This window comes from Watersipora subatra, chromosome 1 (assembly GCF_963576615.1).
Source record: "Watersipora subatra chromosome 1, tzWatSuba1.1, whole genome shotgun sequence".
NCBI classification, from domain to species: domain Eukaryota; kingdom Metazoa; phylum Bryozoa; class Gymnolaemata; order Cheilostomatida; family Watersiporidae; genus Watersipora; species Watersipora subatra.
Genome location: NC_088708.1, coordinates 47,174,617 through 47,197,485, shown reverse-complemented (window position 1 = coordinate 47,197,485; position 22,869 = coordinate 47,174,617). Strand labels below are relative to the sequence as shown.

General features: G+C 35.0%; 1 protein-coding gene across 1 annotated transcript; it reads left to right on the top strand.

Annotated features, from left to right (window-relative positions):
• The first annotated feature begins 5,777 nt into the window (after positions 1-5,777).
• LOC137385275 (uncharacterized) lies at positions 5,778-21,862 on the top strand. Its single transcript, XM_068071715.1, has 5 exons — positions 5,778-5,892; positions 10,891-11,036; positions 15,426-15,508; positions 17,834-17,997; positions 21,308-21,862. Exons 1-5 carry the CDS (start codon positions 5,835-5,837, stop codon positions 21,448-21,450), a joined length of 594 nt encoding a protein of 197 aa, XP_067927816.1. The 5' UTR covers positions 5,778-5,834; the 3' UTR covers positions 21,451-21,862.
• The last annotated feature ends 1,007 nt before the right edge of the window (positions 21,863-22,869 follow it).

Here is a 22,869-nt window from a genome sequence, read left to right as displayed (position 1 = left end):
AAGAATGTAGTAACTAACATCGGTAAGACATTTTTCCATATTCTAGACATATAGTTCCCGAAATCTCATATTCTACATAAAGTTTTGTCAATAAGAGTTGACTTCCTGCCGTGAAACAACTTAGTTGCCTCAGACTTTAAGAGAGTCAATGTGCTGACACCAGAGTGCTCAAATCACAAATGTGACGGGTTATGCACGAAGGTTAATAGTGTCGCATCTCTCACAAAGAGCTCAACCAAACCGAAGTAAGGGAGCATATACATATATATATATGTTCACTGACATATCTATATATACATGTATATCAGTGAACCCAGGCCTCAATCACAAGGTTTATTTTGTTTGTTTCTATAAACAGCAGTAATACACTTGGTTCTTATCTTGCTTGACTCAAATAATCAGCTAATGTAAATAGTTCAGCCTGCCAAATTTGATAAAGTGCTGATAACTACCTCATCTTATGGTCGTGAAGGTCTTTTTGTTTACTTACCCTAAATTAAATGTCAAACTCGATTACAGTTTATTTTTAATAAAGGTCTTTGAAGAAAAGAATACAAGTATTTCAAAGAGAATATGGCCTGTTGTATCTGAGTAATAAAACTGTGTCACATCTGACTATTTAAATTGGGAGTAGCATCTTTGTTTTATAGATGTTGAGCCAATGAAACATTACATGAGTATTTTTTTTCTGTTGAAACGGTTGCTATGAGAAGATAACTATTTATTTCAGCAGACACCAGGTGAGCCTAAAAAGCGTGTTTGTGACCCTAGTGTCCACACAATTTGATTTGCACTTTTTGTCACCAGTAAATATATTGATACTTTTGAGTGTAGACATGCATTCTTAGCTCCGAATATGAAAGTATTGAATCAGTACAGTTCCAGATGTAAGATGGTAGCTTTATAACATACTCTTCATAATATATATATATATAACATATATTATATATAACATGTATAATATATACATATATTATATATTACTTTATTGGCAATAATTATAGCAGTAGAAGTACATTAACCTGACATGATCAAATTAAAATGTTAAAAAGAAAAAGATGCATACTTGGCATGAACATGAATGCTTGTACATGTCTCACCGTAACAATATCTAGATATCCCGGCGCACTTACAAAACCTAAAATGTTGAAATTCAAGAATTCAAACAAAATTGCCTCCCTTTGTTCAACATGCATTGTTACATCCTTTCAACATTATTGTTGTTAGCTACGTATGTCCAAAACAGAACTGAGTGCACTTAGCTATCAACTAGGAGTCAGGTAAGATAGTGCTCGTTATACTAAGGCCTAGTTATGTTAGTTTGTTATAGGTATAACCTTATCATGATATTACAGTCGAGCAGCCATCTTTCAGTTTAAAACACCATGCCACTTGATAATGAGACCTACAAGTTTTTATGAGACTTAGTGGTGGATACAGATATAATAAGAACTACAGGGTTGTCATGAGACTTAGTGGTGGATACAGATATAATAGGAACTACAGGGTTGTCATGAGACTTAGTGGTGGTACAGACATATTAGGAACTACAGGGTTGTCATGAGACTTAGTGGTGGATACAGATATAATAGGAACTACAGGGTTGTCATGAGACTTAGTGGTGGTACAGACATATTAGGAACTACAGGTTTGTCATGAGACTTAGTGGTGGATACAGACATAATAGGAACTACAGGGTTGTCATGAGACTTAGTGGTGGTACAGACATATTAGGAACTACAGGGTTGTCATGAGACTTAGTGGTGGATACAGATATAATAGGAACTACAGGGTTGTCATGAGACTTAGTGGTGATACAGACATATTAGGAACTACAGGTTTGTCATGAGACTTAGCGGTGGATACAGATATAATAAGAACTACCGGGTTGTCATGAGACTTAGTGGTGGTACAGACATATTAGGAACTACAGGGTTGTCATGAGACTTAGTGGTGGATACAGATATAATAGGAACTGCAGGGTTGTCATGAGACTTAGTGGTGGATACAGATATAATAAGAACTGCAGGGTTGTCATGAGACTTAGTGGTGGATACAGATATAATAAGAACTGCAGGGTTGTCATGAGACTTAGTGGTGGATACAGATATAATAGGAACTACAGGGTTGTCATGAGACTTAGTGGTGGTACAGACATATTAGGAACTACAGGGTTGTCATGAGACTTAGTGGTGGATACAGATATAATAGGAACTACAGGGTTGTCATGAGACTTAGTGGTGGTACAGACATATTAGGAACTACAGGGTTGTCATGAGACTTAGTGGTGGATACAGATATAATAGGAACTACAGGGTTGTCATGAGACTTAGTGGTGGATACATATATAATAGGAACTACAGGGTTGTCGTGAGACTTAGCGGTGGATACAGACATATTAGGAACTACAGGTTTGTCATGAGACTTAGTGGTGGCTACAGATATAATAAGAACTGCAGGGTTGTCATGAGACTTAGTGGTGGATACAGATATAATAAGAACTGCAGGGTTGTCATGAGACTTAGTGGTGGATACAGACATATTAGGAACTACAGGTTTGTCATGAGACTTAGTGGTGGCTACAGATATAATAAGAACTACAGGGTTGTCATAAAACTTAGTGGTGGATACAGACATATTAGGAACTACAGGTTTGTCATGAGACTTAGTGGTGGATACAGACATATTAGGAACTACAGGGTTGTCATGAGACTTAGTGGTGGATACAGATATAATAGGAACTACAGGTTTGTCATGAGACTTAGTGGTGGATATAGACATAATAGGAACTACAGGTTTGTCATGAGACTTAGTGGTGGATACAGACATATTAGGAACTACAGGGTTGTCATGAGACTTAGTGGTGGATACAGATATAATAGGAACTACAGGTTTGTCATGAGACTTAGTGGTGGATACAGACATATTAGGAACTACAGGGCTGTCATAAGACTTAGTGGTGGATATAGACATATTAGGAACTACAGGTTTGTCATGAGACTTAGTAGTGGATACAGATATAATAAGAACTGCAGGGTTGTCATGAGACTTAGTGGTGGATATAGACATAATAAGAACTACAGGGCTGTTATAAGACTTAGTGGTGGATATAGACATATTAGGAACTACAGGTTTGTCATGAGACTTAGTGGTGGATACAGACATATTAGGAACTACAGGGCTGTCATAAGACTTAGTGGTGGATATAGACATATTAGGAACTACAGGTTTGTCATGAGACTTAGTGGTGGATACAGACATAATAGGAACTACAGGTTTGTCATGAGACTTAGTGGTGGATACAGACATAATAGGAACTACAGGGCTGTCATAAGACTTAGTGGTGGATATAGACATATTAGGAACTACAGGTTTGTCATGAGACTTAGTAGTGGATACAGATATAATAAGAACTGCAGGGTTGTCATGAGACTTAGTGGTGGATATAGACATAATAAGAACTACAGGGCTGTCATAAGACTTAGTGGTGGATATAGACATATTAGGAACTACAGGGTTGTCGTGAGACTTAGCGGTGGATACAGACATATTAGGAACTACAGGTTTGTCATGAGACTTAGTGGTGGCTACAGATATAATAAGAACTGCAGGGTTGTCATGAGACTTAGTGGTGGATACAGATATAATAAGAACTGCAGGGTTGTCATGAGACTTAGTGGTGGATACAGACATATTAGGAACTACAGGTTTGTCATGAGACTTAGTGGTGGCTACAGATATAATAAGAACTACAGGGTTGTCATGAAACTTAGTGGTGGATACAGACATATTAGGAACTACAGGTTTGTCATGAGACTTAGTGGTGGATACAGACATAATAGGAACTACAGGGTTGTCATGAGACTTAGTGGTGGATACAGATATAATAGGAACTACAGGTTTGTCATGAGACTTAGTGGTGGATACAGACATATTAGGAACTACAGGGCTGTCATAAGACTTAGTGGTGGATATAGACATATTAGGAACTACAGGTTTGTCATGAGACTTAGTAGTGGATACAGATATAATAAGAACTGCAGGGTTGTCATGAGACTTAGTGGTGGATATAGACATAATAAGAACTACAGGGCTGTCATAAGACTTAGTGGTGGATACAGATATAATAAGAACTACAGGACTGTCATAAGACTTAGTGGTAGATACAGATATAATAAGAACTACAGGGCTGTCATGAGACTTAGTGGTGGATATAGGCATAATAAGAACTACAGGGCTGTCATAAGACTTAGTGGTGGATACAGATATAATAAGAACTACAGGACTGTCATAAGACTTAGTGGTAGATACAGATATAATAAGAACTACAGGGCTGTCATGAGACTTAGTGGTGGATACATATATAATAAGACTTTAAAGGTTGCCATGCGACTTGGTAGTGGATACAGATACATATATAATAAGACTTTAATGGTTGCCATGAAACATTTGTGCCACTTTTGCTCACATGCCAACAACTAAGTTGAATTAAAAAGCATATGACCTATGAGTATACAAAGAGCTCAGCTGTCATTGATTTACTCATCAGAGACAACAACTCTGATAGTCTGTCATCCAGCTATTTTATTTGTGTACTTCCAAGTTTCATGTATATTACTGCTGATGTTTGCTACTAGTCCTGCTGCCACACAGGCAGCCAAAATCTAATCTTTCTTCGATAATTTCTACTTAATGGATTTGATGCATTTTAAAGTTTTTCTACTAGCTGAAGAAAATTTGTAAAATTATTCAGGTCTACTTGTTGGCAATGATCTTATATCATTGACTCATTATGCGCACTTCCTTCAGTATTGTCACATTTGACGCCTTCTGACTCATTTATTAATAAACACATTGACTATTGTGAGTCATGAACATAATCCTTATATAATAAAACAACAAAGCAAAGTGGTATGTCACTATCTAGTATATGTAATATATCACAGGGTAGAAAGCCAAAATTGGGTAGGTCACAGTATGATCGGTCACAATGTAGTAGGTCAAAATGTGGTAGGTCGAAATGTGGTAAATCGCAATGTGGCAAGTCATAGTGTTGTAGGTCACAATGTGGTAAGTCGGAATGTGGTAGGTCACAATATGGTAGGTTGCAATATAATAGGTCACAATGTGGTAGTTTACAACAATGTGTTACGTTGAAATGAGGTAGGTCACTATATAGTAGGTCTAAATGTGGTAGGTCACGATGCGGTAAATCACAATGTGGCAAGTCATAATGTGGTAGATCCCAATGTAGTAGGTCGCAATGTGGTAGGCCATAATGCGATAGGTTGAAATGAAGTAGATTGCATTGTGGTAGGTCTCAATGTGGTAGGTCAAAATGTGATAGATCGCAATACGGTGGGGAGCAGAGTGGTAAATCACAATCTGGTAAATCACAATGTGGCAGGTCTCAATGTTATAAAACGCTGTGTGATAGGTAACAATGTAGTAGGTTACAATATAGTTGGGCATTGGAGTCAATGAGATGACGGCAAAGCATCTGTAACAGAAATAGTTCTGGATGTATCACATAGAAAGTGAGTGGGTAGATAGCACTTCCGCTCTGGAGCTTAGCCAGCCCAAATCATTAAGCTGACAGGAATGGCTTTATAACAAACATATGTAAGCAAGTCTATTTATCTAGCGTAAGGCCAATAGCTAAAATTCGTCAGTGTCTACTTTCTGTTTATGATTCAAGCTGTAGCCTGGCTCATGGCTGCTACGTATGCAATGAATCTTATCAGTAATTGTTGCTACGTCAGGCTTGCAGATACGACTAGTAACCTTTGCCTTGACAATCACTCATTCTCACCGTTACTGCTGAACAACACGCAATGGCTATAAAGATACTGGTTGTTCTGTTGCTTCTGCACGTCTCACTGACCCACTCAAGTAAGTCTCAAATCATTCACCTTTTGATCCCTTTAAGGGCTATTGTAAGATAAGCAATCCGATGAGCAGGAACATGTTGTTTGAATGTATTACGTTTTGAATGGTTTAAGACGGAACTATTGGTGACTTATCACAGAAATTTGCGAGCTGGAAGCTCAATGAGCAAATTGCATAATTCTCAGCGTAATATTTTAAAGCGTAATTGAAATGAAGTAAGAAATGGCAGTCTGTTTTATCATTTTAATCCTAGAATACAAAAGAAAACAAATCTATATTTCGAATTTACTAAAAAGCAATGTACAGTTTTGCATGATATATTCTTGGCATGTTTACCAAATGTTTACCTTAATTAGCACTAAAAATGTTCTTTGATATCGCAAGGGTCACCAAGGTCACCGAAAACACCAATTTATCACTTGAGAATAACACTAAATTTACAAGGCTTAGTGTAATGTAAACTTTGATCATATTTTTAAGTCCCTTTTTTAAAATACATTTTGTGACCTCATGGTTTATTCAGTATAAGATAATTCCTGCCTACAGCATTCACAAGCTTGAGGTCACAAATTGATTCGTCAAATTGGTTGGTAAACCATGCCTTCATTACAAAGAGCACAAGAACAACCATAGGTTTTTTTTTCTTGGCTTGAACAACTGAGTTAATACGAAAAAAATTAATATGAACTTGCATAGTTTTGGTTATCATCAACTCACTTTTTTGAAAACTTGATGATGGTCTTGAACACCATCAGATTTGTTTTTTTTTAATGTGTTCAAAAATCCGCAATGATTCGGTGTTATTCACGCTAGTTGCTAGCTAGGATAGCCACTAAAATAGTCCAACATTAACGGATGCAAATTCTTTCATACTCCTTAAACAAAGAAACAAATAAACATCATAGAACATGTTACAATAAGACGAGTAAACAGACTTATTCAGAATATTAACATTTTCTGTAACAGCTAAAATAGATTAAACTAGACTGTGGTCCTACTAGTTACTGATAAGTGCTGACTCTTCACAAATTAAAGTACAAATTTTTTTGAAGCCATAAACTTCTTTGAGATTTTGTAAAACATCCGAGCCTTAGGACTAATATTTCTTGTTTACTCATCAAGTTTCGGTTGTCTTGTTGACCAAATTTGAACAACAATGTTACGAAACTGCTCTTGAGACATTTTGTTTTTTTTGTTACCGTGGCTTATTTATCCTGTGTTCAAAATACACTAGCATAAAACTATATAAAGTGCAACAATAGAAGCAGAAAATTAAAAATTTATACTGATTGCTTTACTTATCTGATTGGCTACAAAAATTGAAATAAAATGATTATTGTCCAAAAGATTTGAATAAAAAAGGGGTTGTTTAAATACTAGCCGAATAAGATATAAACATCCAACTGAAACAGCGTTTTAAATTCTAAGTCATTCTTTTAATAAACAAAAAGATATGTTTCACATTTTAAATATTAAAAATGACTTGTTAGAAATATTTACATAATACAATGCAAGTCTTACAATTTATTCAAGAGAAAGATATTCTACAAAGTTATTGTTCATAGTACACGATTGCACCATACAATCAGACCATGGTACTGATTCTCCATAAAGCTAATCTATTCAGCCAGCCCTTCACTTGAGGGTCAATAGTCAATATTGCAGTTCTTATGTGAGTACTTGAGAAGTATTTCTCACTCAAGCTATACCTCTGTTTACTATTTACTTTAATGATAAAGCACTCTTGGCACAACAGCCAGGATGAATCTGAAAACAAACAGATTGTTAATCATGCAAATTAGTAAGACGTAACACACTGGCGTCACTGATTTGGTAAAAAGATGTTTAGCCTTGAATATCCTAATTATCTCTACCTATGGATTTTTAAGAAATAAGGCTTCAGCCTGTTGTTCCACAGCCCCCCCCTAGACCAATCAGCCATAACTCTTATACACATGTGCTGCCTAAAATACTAGTTTTGCTGTTTCCTGCAACATTTAATATGTTATTAGAAGCAATCTATTTATTCATATTTTTAATTGCTCATCATAAAATGCCCCTTAAAAACTACAAGAAGACAACCCCGGTGTTGCCTAATTAAAAATACAATTTGAATTTATAACTTCTAATTTTTATTCTTTTATTTTAGTAATTTTCAAACAAATATATTAAAGAAATAAACAAAACAAAGATATAAATAAGCAATCCTTATTTCTGCTCATCACAATTATTTTGATGCTTCAAAAAATGGCTGATTAGTTTAGATGGTGAGAGTGTCAGTCTAATAAGTGGAGTGTTGTGGTTTCAAGCCCTATGTTGGGCAAGTTTTAGTTATTTCGTTAAAAACCGTATTTAGCATTATTTTCATCCACAAAAGGCCTTTCACGCCTCTTATGGGTAGAGACACCAAAAACTTTTGGCCTCGAACTGGGGGCGTGCCAAAAAAACCAAATGAAAAATTTCAGATAGGTTGTTTCATTTGAAGTTAGTTTTTGTAGAGGACATACAGACAGACAAACAAAGGCACATTATATATAGTTGTTGACTTCATCTTGGTACAATACTGAAAAGTTCCATAATTTATTAAAGTTGCAAGCGACACTCTGGCATTGCTTGGGAAAGAGACGCTTTGTGGTTACCCTTGTTAGTAACCATCCAGTCTCTCATTAGTCAACATCTAGTCCCTTGTTAGTCACCACCCGGGCCCTTGTTAGTCACCATCCAGTCTCTTGTTAGTCATCATCCTGTCCCTTATTAGTCATCATCCAGTCTCTTGTTAGTCATCATCCAGCTCCATGTTAGTCACCATCCAGTTAAGGGGTAAGCAAGCCAAGGAAAGAATGTAGGCCCACAGGAATTTACTGATATATTGCTAAGTGAACTGTGTACTTTAACGTATGTGTTGAAATTGAAAACAGCATCAGTGGCCAATCATTAAGGAGTCCAGACATGACTAACAAGTTTCTGCTTATTAATGTATTATTCATACCCCTAGGTCTATGGCATGAATAGTTATATCTATATTTATAAATATATAATTCATATCCCTACGTTTATGGCATGCGCAGTTAGTTACACGCTTATAGATGGAATGCATATCGCTCACCTTTATGGATACGGCTCAGTATCCCAGATTTGTATATAATGACTGGAATATCTAATAACAGCTAATTAGTACATAAAAACAATATTCCTTAGTTTGTAGATACAGCTTATATGCCATATCGAAAAGATGATAGAGAATAAATATTAGCTAGGTGGTTAACTATAAGTTCGTGGCAGAGTTCGACGTGTGTGTGTGCATGCGTGTGAGTGTGTGAGTGAGTGTGTGAGTGTGTGAGTGTGTGCGTGAGCGTGCGTGGGCGCGTGCGTGTGTGTGTCGCTCCAGCTATAGCAAACGCTGATTATTTTATTAATGCACCAGCGCGTTACGACGCCCCTTTTAAGAAATATTTTTCGTAAGGTTCAATTACTATATCTGGGGTCAAGGCTAATTCTTCTCGCGCGGACAATTATATTGTCTCTATGGGAAGAGCCTCAACATTATCTCTTCATTCGGTCAGACAAAAACAGTATGATATCTCATTTTTACATTTGTTCTAGTTTCTAGTTCTAGGTACCAGTATCGTCGTATTCAAAGTTTTGATGGATAGCTTTTTGTGGAACAGTAACCTTTTTTATAGACACACACTTCTATGCACCAGTTGTTATTAATGATTCAGCATATTAAGGATTTTTATTTTGTTTTCTCAGTTTGTATTAATTTTACCATTACCAAAATTAATCATCTTTTATTGTAACCGCAGCAAAACAGACTTAATTTAGCTATTACTCGCTAATTATTTCACATTTACATTTAAACACTTTAATATTTGTTTTATATTGTTTCTTAACTTATTTGACCTGCACAAAAAATTTTCTTCTTGATATGAAGTCTGAACGTTACTGTTGTTTGACAAAGTTTGAACACCTATACAGTTGTTTTGTTTTTTCTCTTAATTTATTTAAACCGCACAAAAACTTTTATCATGGTATGAAGTTGGAAAGTTAGATTGGTAACTGTTGTTATATATTAAACAAAAATAAATTTTCTGTGCAAAGACTTTTGTTACTCGGAGCATTCAATAGTATATAAATAAGTTAATAGAGAACTAGTTAGTGTACTTATCTTTTGTCAGCTACCGTCAGTTTCTTGCTTACGCAATCATCAGGCTGTAGATCTCAACTGCGACAACATGCTGACTTTCAAATATCCCACTCTGTCATGTGATTGGTGAATTCTGTGGTGCTCTGAATGTTTTATTACTAGTAGTTACAGAAAAGATAGCTCTTAGAATCAGGCAATTTTTGTTCTTTTATTAAGTATTGACATGAAAAGTTTTTTACTGAATTTATACTGCTCCATTCTATGTTGACCATTCTAGGTAAGATAACTTTCAATATATATAAATGCATATGTTATGTATCCATATAAGTTTTTTTTCTGCCTGTCTGTCAAAATCGACAATGACTTGCATCTTAGCGATGCATGCTTGGGCCAAGCCGTATGGTAGAGTAGAGGTGAGCCTGTTCTCAGCATCTACCACGTCTGGAACTGTCAGATTAATCTGAAGGGATGAATTTCGCAACTCGTCCAGTCTGACAGAGCCAAGTAGCCATTTCACTTGCCCAATGTGTGAAGGACAGAGGTGGATCTTTAACGTGCCCACGATGTCAGTGTGGTACACTGGGGGCTTAAAGTTATGGTCTAGATCTGAAAGACCCAGCAATTCCAGAGTTAAAAGCTTGCTGAGAGCTTTTTGTCAGATTGACATTAAGCAGGACTCAAACCACCGACCCCATGGTTGACACCCTTATATGTATACAGATGTAGATATATAAGTATATATGTATATATACATATATGTAAATGCATGTTAGATATGTACGTATCTATACTGGCAGTACTCCTCATGCGCCTCACCAGTGTTCTTACACACTTGATTTTTAACATGTTTGTAGCTGACCTGACGGCGGCAAACTCTCTGTCAAGAAGAAACAATATCACACTCTCCAATAGTGGAACTTTAGATATTAAAAGTGGATCAACATCAAACTCCTGGTCGTTGTCCTTTCCGAGAGACTCTACACTCCAAATCAAGTCACGGGTGGGTTATCTGATAGCTCAGGAATTATACTAGAGTTGTATAACTGAATGACCTTATTACTCTTATACTGAAGAAAAGCAACTATTTTCAATATTAATCTCAGTGATTGCCTGTCCAGTTCATCTGTCTAGCTTGTCTGTCCAGTTCATCTGTCTAAGTCGTCTGTCTAGATCGTCTGTCTAGTACGTCTGTTTAGTTTGTCTGTCTAGTTCGTCTGTTCAGTTCATCTGTCCAGCTCGTCTGTCCAGTTCGTCTGTCCAGCTCGTCTGTCCAGTTCGTCTGTCTAGTTCGTCTGTCTAGTTCGTCTGTCTAGTTCGTCTGTCTAGTTCGTCTGTCTAGTTCGTCTGTCTAGTTCGTCTGTCCAGTTCGTCTGTCTAGTTCGTCTGTTCAGTTCGTCTGTCTAGTTTGTCTGTTCAGTTCGTCTGTCTAGTTCGTCTGTTCAGTTCGTCTGTCTAGTTCGTCTGTCCAGTTCGTCTGTCTAGTTCGTCTGTTCAGTTCGTCTGTCTAGTTCGTCTGTCCTAACAATAAAATCACCTTCATACCAAATTTGAACTTGTGATATTCAAATCATAAGTCTGCTAACAAGCGCGCGTAACTACAAAGTTAAGCCATTCTTATCATTCCTATTGCCCGTACCATATACTCTGTATTCTTTTTGCAATTGCATACTCTAAATGTGCATTTTCATTATTATTAATATATACTATTTTTTGCGTTTGTTATTTTCTGAAATTTTTTAAAAGCTACTTTTTTACTATTACTTACTTTTTTAATTTGTAGTTTTCAAATGTGCCGTTACACTCCTATTTCCAGTTTTTCCTAAAGCTTGATCAGTAAATCTGTAAAGGCTAAATAATTTTCCCATGGACAATTGTATTATCTTGAGTAGAAATTGTCTCTGCATTTTCTCTCTGTTCGGCCAGACAAATTACCAGCCAAAAATGTCCAATATCTCAATTTTACATTTGTACCGGTATCATTAGGTACCAGTATCTTCAAATTCAAAGTTTTAATGGATAGCTTCTGCTGCAACAGTAACCTTTTTCATACACACACTTATATTTACCCATTGTTATTATTAATTTAACATATGATTTTTCTTTTTTTCTCAGTTTGTATTAACTGTATCGTTGCCAAATCATTTTTTATTGTAGTCGTAGCAAAACAGATTTTATCTAGCCATTATTTGCTAATTATTTCATATTTACATTTAAAAACTTTTACACTAGTTTTATTTTTTCTTTTAATTTATTTGAACTGCACAAAACATGTTTTTCATGATGTGAAGTTTGAAAGTCAGAATGGTAACTGTTGTTAGATGTTAAATAGAAATAAATTTTCTGTGCAAAGATTTTTTTATTACCCGAGCATTACCGGGCTTTCACCTAGTCTATATTATAATAAGAACAATGTCTGTCTGTCTGAAGCTATACCAAAATCATTGAAACAAAACATGTTCTCGCATGAGAATCAAACCCAGGAATCAAATGACATCAGCTAATACAAAGTTTTATAATGACAAATTTGGTCTCAAAATATTTTTTTACCAACCGTGTGGTTCTAAAGTTATGACAATTAATACGCGCCAATGCCAAATATTAGATTTTACCAACTATGTAATTACTCAAAAATTCCATAAAAATTAGTTATTGATGCGGCAGAAGCTATTGCTCCTGTAATAGCTGAAATTTTAAACTCCAGCTTAACAACTTCTCAAGTACCAAGTAAAATGAAAGTAGCTGAAGTAAAACCGTTGTTTAAAAAAGGCTCAAATAAAATTTGCTCTAATTACAGACCCATTAGTTTGCTACCAGTGCTAATTAAGATAATTGTCAAAGCTGTAAATAAACAGATTATGGAATACCTTGAGGGTAATTTCCTGCTTAGCGATGGGCAATATGGTTTTAGGAAAAAGCGCAGCACCAAGGATGAACTAATTAAATTGACTAAAATTGTTTTAAAATCCTTAAACAATGGTAAATGTGTTCTTGGCATCTTTCTGGAATTTAGTAAAGCATTTGACACAATAGATTATAACATATTGTACTCAAAACTCCACAATCTTACTTTTGACATCATCGCCATTAACTGGATCAAAAGCTAACCGAATGTAAACAACACACTATTATTGGTAACACTTTATCTTCCATACTAGATTTAACATGTGGTGTACCTCAAGGTTCCATCCTTGGTTCAACTCTTTTTTTAATTTACATAAATGATTTAACACATGTCACCAACTTTCTCACACCTTTGTTCTATGCAGATGAGACTAATCTCTTTTTCCAATCCTCTAACATCAACGAGCGCATAGAATGTTTAAATAACGAACTTCTCGCTATTCAAAACTGATGCACTTCTAACAAACTCACCTTAAATGTCGATAAGAATAATTTCATGTTACTAAAAAACCCCCAAAATAAATTTTAGCTAGCCAACACTCATCCCTTTTTCATTTTCAACAAACCAATTCGTCAGACAGATCACACTTAATTCTGAGGTATTTTTATTGATTCTCATCTCACTTGGAAAAAACACATCAAATATTTACTAAAAAGACTGAGACCCCTATCAGGCTTACTCTACCGCACATCCAAATATTTACCCCGCAAACCTCTGCTTTTATCATACAATTCCATAGTTAATTCCAAACATTTATATTGCATTGAGGCATGGGGCAATGCACCTCCCACCCATCTTACAAATTTAATAACATTTCAAAAACGCATGATAAGGACCATTCACAAAAAAACCTCGCTTTACCCACACCAAACCTCTTTACAGATTATCATCTATACTACCTTTCAGTTCTCTACATTCATATCACATTATACTTTTAGCCCATCAAGAATTTCATTGTAATTACATCCCTCGCACAATTTATCAAACCCGATTCTCCAATTCCTGTCTAAATCTCGCACAATCTTCCTCCCATGCAGGCCATCGCAGGGTGCATTTCCAACAAGCCATTTTTTGGAACTAACTCCTTAAGTCTATCAGAGGCATAGAGAATTTGGCTAGTTTCAAGAGAGAACTTAGGTTGTATCTTTTAACATGTGAATAAAACTGATGACGACAAGCCCAACTCCACGACTAGCTATGCTATTGCGTATTATGGGCTTCATCACTCCTCCAGCTTTTTTCTTTTGCTCAACTAATTTTGTTGATGAAAATAAATCAAAAACCAAATCAAATTACTGTATGTCCAGGTACAGAAATCGATTTGTTAGTGAAAGATTTATACACATACTGATACTCATGACGATCTCTCACGGTGCGCTGAACTGCCAAGCATACTAGTGTACTAACTAGTACACTAGTATGCTTGGCAGTTCGGCGCACCGTGAGAGAGCATCATGGGTAAAAAGTAGTAATAATAATGAGTCAGTTCATTCTGTAACCGAATTTTACACTTCATTTAACTTTCAAAAATCAATTTAAGTCCACAACTAAAAAGGGAAAAGCTGGGGATAAAACTTGCTCATCTGCTATATGACTCTTAGCTTCTTGCTTGCTTAATGCTACATAATCTATATGAGAGACATTGTATATTTTTTGCCGCATGTGAAGGTGATACTGTTATTACTCTGCTATAACAGCAACCCACTCAGATTTTTAATGCACAAAGTAAACAGTTAGTAACTAGTTATGGTATATTGGGACTGTATTATATCAACGACTAACAATATTCCTAAACTCTAGAAGCGGACAAGACTGGAGTTATTGATTGATATGTGCCAGAGATCTAGTCGAAACGAGTGTGACTAACTCATTCTCTCTTCTTCCATCTCTCTTGCAGTCAGTCTTTTCGAAAATGACTGTCTTATGGTTTATGGTTTATTACTGACTTCCGTGTAGTTCTGTTTTTCGCCTTTTGCCATCAGTTTGTAGTTCTCTCAACTTCATGATACGCATAGCATGATAGCTACATTTTTGTATCTCAGTCTGGGTCTGCCATGATTGTTCTTCCCTACGTAGAGTTGTGAATATAGTAGTTGTCTTGGCAATTGCTCATGACCCATTCTGTGCACATGTCTAAGCTACATGTATCTTAGGCCCTTTTCTATCGCGATGTTCACCGTGGATGGGAGACCATCTTAGGATTTTGGTGTTTTTGACCTTGTTGTCTCATCATGAGTGTGTGTAGTCACTGCAACTGCATTTGGTACATTGTTCAGGTCTCAGCTCCATAAAATAGGGCTGTTAGGACTACAGCAAACGACAGTTGACTAATTCATTATTACCTAGTAAAACCTGACACAGGCGAGAGATATTCTCGCTATCTCTTTGATGCCAGTGACCCCTTTGGCTTATTTTCTAGTGACAAAACTCGGTTTTGCTCTTGCTGGTGCACTCATGTCTCAAGTATTCTTATTTCCTATGTTTTAGCGTCTTTGCTTAGATTGTGCAGACAAATTGACTCTGAGTGATACAGGAGGACAAGTGAGCTGGGATGTTGCAACTTTCCATGAGTAGGTTCAGCAAAAATTCTTTTTTACACTTTAAACAAACTCTCCGAGCAACTTATTAAAAATGACACCTTTGACTTAAAGGCTGACTTGCAACAAAATTCACATTACAGTTATTTGGTACTAAAAGTTTCACCATGTTTTACTCTGCTGTGCTGTAGGTGCAAATTATGTGGAAATGTGAGTACAACCTCTTAAAAGTTAAAAAAACGGCCATAGGTTAGAATATCTATATTTTGATGACGTACTCAACTTGACGTGGCTATTGCTTTGACATGTGATGTTATCCCGTGAAATGAAAGGCCAATAAAAGACTCAATATAAAATTTCTCGTAGCACTAGTTTATGACTAACACTTCATGTTCCACCGGAAAACCCCGTATCAAATATAAATGCTCGCCACTTCACAGTTTGGTTTCAGCTTGATCTAATCATCTTGTCATAATCTGATTATGTCACCCATACTTCCTGTCAAATGGTGCGAACAATCTATGCAACATTTTTCGACTATCACAAGTGACCAACAGGCTCCTCATGTTTATCAAAGAATGATAAGCATTCCTTCAAGCTAAGGTTAAAAAATTTAACTAGTTTTTAGGCTAGGTTTCGAGATTTCCGTACTCAAGGTGGCAGCATTACAATGATAATGAAATAAATGCGTAACAACAATAGACATGGTTTTATTGAATATACCTACGTGAAGTATACTTTTGAAAATATTTCGACGAATAAGGTTGCATGAAAGTGTAGACAGAAGCACATCGTGTTCAACTACGTCCCATGTGAGCCGCTTTGAAGAGGGATTCCAACCTACGACGTTTCCATGATGGCTGCGATTAACTGCTCGTTTTTGAGCTTTTAAGAGCTTGTAATCGCATTTCCACATATTTTGTACCTACAACACAGCATAGTAAGACATGGTGCATCTTTTGATACCAAATAGCTGTAATATGAATTTTGTTGCAAGTCAACCTTTAAGGTGGACACATGAGATGCAAGAACGAAATAAAACAAAATTAGTGCTTAAACTGTGACTAAAAACAATTACTCAGAATTTTCATGCGTGATAAACACGCTGAGCTTTTTCCTTCTTTGTGTTGCAGATTGTATTTTCAGTGGATGAATGAGACGTATACAGTTTAATTTTTTTCTCGTACATCCCCATACATGATCGGTACACATATTATATGGTCATCTGCATAGAAGTATTTTTAGTGAACATACATTGCATAGCTGTTTGAACGCTAATGCTCAAGAAAACAACCCGGCCTTTTTGTTGAGCTGCTCTCTCACCCGAATCAAAAGGCGCAAAGCAATAATTAATGATAGATTTTCCATCGCATGATCACAGTTTATTGTATACATAATCTTGTACTTGTGCTGGGCTATGTTTACCTACATCTGCTTAAGGAACTTAAAAAAAACGAACATTTCATATGTTGATTCGATTTTTTAAAAATATTGGCTTCGCTTGGTCTGTTTTTGTACAACAATGAATTAGAAGGCTAAGTTATATTTATAACAGAATTTTTTATTGAATTAAAACAAAATTTTATTTTATTCGAAAAATGTTTTGAAATGTGGCTTTTACAGCTAGAGCTACATGTACATAGCTGGAAAATTTCACCGTAGAATATTTACAGCAAAATTATTTATGCCGATGCTTTGGGTTAAGCATCGGTGCATATGTTTTCTTAACAAGCCACAGTATGCATAATATGTGTATTTGCAGAAGAACAATTATTGCAATCTGCTATTGGTTGATTGGGTAGAAAAGTTGGTGAGCCCAGAACAAATAGATTGCTAATGATTGCCTTAGTCAGAGATGTAATTTACTGTTTGCACATGTAACTTTTATGATTGGCATTTACGATACCGCATGTTAACTCACCTAGAAAATCACTCACAAAATTGCCCACGAAATTGGTCACAACATTCCTCACAAAATTGCTTTTCAAAGCACTCACAAAATGCCTAAAAAATTATTTCATGTTCAACTTTTCAATCAGTTTACTGTATGTTTTTTTTGGACGGGTTGCTTGTTGTGACTATGATTACTTTTACAAAACAATAAATAACTAACATAAAAACAAAATCTCTTACCAAAATATATAGACTTATAAACCTCCTGTGTTTAAAGTAATCTGTTGTTTCTGAACAACACTGCTTTTTATTAGTAGCCTACCTGTCATGAGATAACTGTATCAATACATGTTTTGCTTTGAATTTTGCGAGACTTTTTCATGCATTATTTACATGTACGTTTGACAAGTCTGAAAATCAAGAGTTGGCAGGTCTAAGGATTGGCCTGTTGCTTGTATATTGTAGATTAAATGGCGGTGCTCAGGGTGAAAAAGCCTGCAACCTTACAACATTATACTGTACATTAACTGCACATTCCCCTGCAGTGGTTTTTTCTAAAACACCAGCTCTTCTGAAATTTGAGAGGCTCGGCACAAAGAACCTTGATATTACATTTGAATATGATATATGTAAGTTAGTACTGGTTTTACAGCATTTTTCTACCATATTACAAATGCTTTAAGCATTTTTTAATTCATGGCTTAACTTCCAAATGAGATAACAAAGAAAACATTTTTTATAGTTTGTTTTCCGTTGAACTTTAGAATTAATATCTTGACTTAGCTTAAAGACCCTGACGGCTATTAAGCTAGAAGTTATTCTTTGTTGCCTAAATTTCAATGATTAATCGATTAGTTATAGTATTTAATTGCACCTAATTACCAAATCGGTTTGCACTTTAAAACATGTAGAAATAGGTACAGGTACTTTAAAACAGTGTCAAGACATATTCATCACCATGTACTGAAAGCCTACTAAAACAATTTCTTAACTATAAACACAACTGTCTAAAAAGTAACATAGCAATAGAAATTGTCTTTTCATTAACATGAAAAGAGATTACAACTCCTCCTTAATGTGATTACAGTTTCAATAACTAAATATATTGATGACTAGTAAATTAATAGTTGGTAGCTATGCCAAAGCTGTTACAAATCAGTTATGATTCCAAATTGGAATATACAAATATTTGAAACAAATTCCCTTTTTAGTATTCTGAGGTCGCTTATATTTGATTTGGACAAATGCTTAGGTAATTTGAGGTCTTATTGACACAACAAAGTAATTTAAGATTTGGATTTGATAAATAAATCTACCTTAATTGTTAATGAACACTTTACCCTGCAATCCTTTGACAGTTAATTTATTGGTTACAAAATGGATGTAATGTTATACCAAGTTACCATGTGAAGTTACCTTCGAAGACAACTATGGTAATATTATACTATTACTAAAACATCCAAGCTAATGTCAACAATGATGTCATATATTGCACTGCGTAATAATAACAAGTAGATGACAGATACAGTATACAGTGTACAGTATACAGTGTACAGTATACAGTGTACAGTATACAGTGGGCAGTATACAGTGTACAGTATACAGTGTACAGTATACAGTGTACAGTATACAGTGGGCAGTATACAGTGTACAGTATACAGTGTGCAGTATGCAGTGTACAGTATACAGTATACAGTGTGCAGTATACAGTGTACAGTATACAGTGTACAGTATACAGTGTACAGTATACAGTGTACAGTATACAGTGTACAGTACACAGTGTACAGTATACAGTATACAGTATACAGTGTACAGTATACAGTGTACAGTATACAGTATACAGTATACAGTATACAGTGTACAGTATACAGTGTACAGCATACAGTGTACAGTATACAGTGTACAGTGTACATGGATGTGTTGAGTGTATTTAATGTATTTTTACATAAGAACAACAGTACACAGAACATAAAATATTAAAAAGAAACAAAATTATTGCCATTGGTATGGAAAAAATATTTCTCTTATTTTACAACTCACCTGTTAACATTATGCATCAAAAACAATATTTTTGAAAACTTGATCTAAATAAAGAATTTCGTCCTAGACACATTTTCTATTGGAGCAGTCTTTGCAGGGATAAGCCAAATATACACCGACAAGCTTAGATGGCATTTCTCCTAGTGTGCAGTGTCAATAATATGTTCAAATGACAGACATTTTGCAGAAAAAAATCAATTGAAGGGCGAACAGTGATGGTATAAGAGTTGCATCTTTTAATTTAATCACTGGATGTCCTTGCCTTCTGTTAATTTGAACATTTCTGCTTTTTATATGACGATTTTCTAATTAATTTGCTATATACAGTGTCGTGATTTAATAATTATTACTATAATAAGAGTCGTGTCATTTGTCCAAAGCCACTGTAGAAATTTTGGGAAAAGATTGCATCATACAGGGTTTGAACCACAACCGTCAGCTCACTCATCAGGCGCTCTACATTCTTGGCTAAACATCCCCCTTGCAGTATATTAGAGTAGGTGTGCGCGTTCTTACTCTCTATGCTTTTGTGGCACACCTGACGATCTTCTATGACACACATGACTGCCAGGCTTTTAGTAACAATAACATGGAAGCAGTCTGAGAATAGTACTAGAGGTAGTCTGAAAATATAAGTAGTCTTGTAAGAATATTATCATTTTGTAATAATTTTATAGTTGCTCTATCTAGAATGATAGAACTGCACTATATATGATACAATTCTTCGCGTTAATGAAATAAGATAGGACAAATGCTATTTAAAACTGTTGTCAGTATATATATTGTCTTTCTCGCAATGACTTTTCCGAAAAACTCTTCTAGCAAAATTCGATTCATAATGCGTCCATTGTGAAGGTCTTTATTTGAATCAGCTTTTCAAAACTTTGGTTTTGATATTCAATAGCAACAGGTGATAAACAGAGTTTCAAATACTTTCTTTATAGTAATGGTAATAATTTTGTTTATTTTTAATATTTTATGTTCTGTGTACCGCTGCTTCCGCATCAAAATGCATAAAATAATATTTTTATGAAGTATTTTCTTTATTGCTCAGTGTACACGAATGTGTTGAGTATATTATACTCAACACATTTGTGTACACTGAGCAATAAAGAAAATACTTCATCTGTCATCAATTTATTACTATTACTTGTATACAGTAGAATATACATGTGTATAACAACATAAACAATATATAACAACATTGTTTTATCAACAGTTGAAAAGGAAAAAGGAAACATGGGAGCTATCTACCCTATCTTGTTGAACATTCGCTGTGCTTCTTAAATGTTTTTCTACCCAATAATTGGTCAAATATTTCCAACTCATTGAGTGATTTAGAATTCGATTTCTGCGCATCAGGCAAGTAATTTGATTTAATAGAAATCATTTGATGCAAACAAGAAAAGTAATTTTAAATCAATCAGCGTGCAACTGATTTGATTTCATTTGATTTGGACACAGCTCTGAGTTATACTTTAAACTTTAAAAAGTGTTATTAGAATTTTCTGAGCCTCTGAAGTAGTAACAATTTAATTAAAATGATAAAAGAAGATAAAACTGAAATAATAAGTGATAGTAAGAGCTGATGTTTTTCTTATGACAAATAATATGTTATAATATATAATACATGTATGTTATAATATACAATATGTTATAATATATAATACATTATAATATATAATATCTTATAATATATAATACTGTATAATATATAATATCTTATTATATATAATACTGTATAATATACAACATCTTATAATATATAATACCGTATAATATATAATGTCTTATAATATATAATATCTTATAATATATAATATCTTATAATATCTAATATGTTATAATATATGATATGTTATAATGTATAACATGTTATGATATGTAAAATGTTTGCAGATCCGAACCCTACTACAACAAAACCTCTAACTGTTATGAATCTTCCAACAAAGTTTCAACAAACAAGCCCAAGCAAGTCAACAATTCTTTCTTTCTGCTACTCATTGTTGGCAGCACCTCTTTTGGTTTTATTTTATATCTAAGTGATAAATCAGTTCATTTCTTGCTGTTTGTACTAGTAACACAAGGAAACTGCAGTACCAAAGGACTGATGTTACTACTACTCTGATAATCTGTTACTACTGTTTTGAGTGAATAACAATTTTTACCACTTGCCAAAATTGTCTATGCGCTTTGTTTTTTTGATTGAAGGCTCTATATTTACAGCTTCTATATTTTTAGCCTAATATTTATTTTCTGTGCTCATCTTTAAAACCAGGGTTTACTTGTACAACTTCACTTACAGCTATATACTGTTCTTACATATACTGTAAGTTGCAAGGTTTCCACAAGCAATTGAGATACTTTTTCAATAAGACTTCAACTTACCTAAAAGCGAAGGTAAAACTTTACCTATTGCAATCACATGGCTACATTATATAAAATAAATACTATTTCTTCCTAAATAAACTGCATAAATTGAGCTCGTAATTGTTTGGATTATTTTCAAAAGGTTTGCGCTATTATTAAAATAATGTTTGAAACTTTTACAAAATGGTGAGATTGTCAACTATACATTCATCTCATACTCCTAAATTTTCATCTCTAGAATTGTTTAAAGTCGCTTCACTATTGCTTTCAAATGTATATAAAAGATGGTCTCTTTATTATTCGTAACTAACATGGGTGGTAATAGCCACTGGAACACAGGTTTCCTACCAGAGAACTGAAAGCTTGAGCACTTGCCTCATGATTTTAGCTGTTACCAAGAGCGTGCTTTTTGGCAACTCAGCTGTTGCCGGTATGTATATACGGTATATATATAAACACCGTATATATATATATACATAAGTAAAGTATTTATATATATATGCCAGTATATATAAACACAGGCAACCGATTCATCAAAGAAAATCTGGCAAACCACTGAAAAGTAAAAACAAAAGCAGTGTTGGAAATGTTTCTCTCATTATCAGTGGTCTTGTCTCAGAATATAACTGGTAGTTAAAACTGAGGTTGAGGTAGAAGGTATAAAAGTGGTTATACTCAACGCAACACACCAGCTGCCTCTGATTCAGCCGGCGATGAAATCGCATTCGTGATACCACTAAACAAATCTACTGACAACAAAGGTACCGCATCAAACTCTCTACTCTGGGCTATAGACAATGGGACAAGTAGCCATATGTGTATAAGTAAGGCGTTATACACAGACTACACTACGCTTGAGAATCCAGAATTCTTGACTGTTGCGGATGGAACAAAAGTTCAAGGCGTTACAAGAGGTGATGTAAAACCCTGTGAATGAGTCAGAACAAGCAACAAGCTGTAACTCTCACTAATGTGCTTCATGTACCTGCTCTAGATGACAACTTATTCTCAGTCAGAGCTGCCACCCAGAGGGGATATATAGTTCAATTTGGTCGCATGAGGTGTTGGCTGAAAAATCACAGAAGCATGGT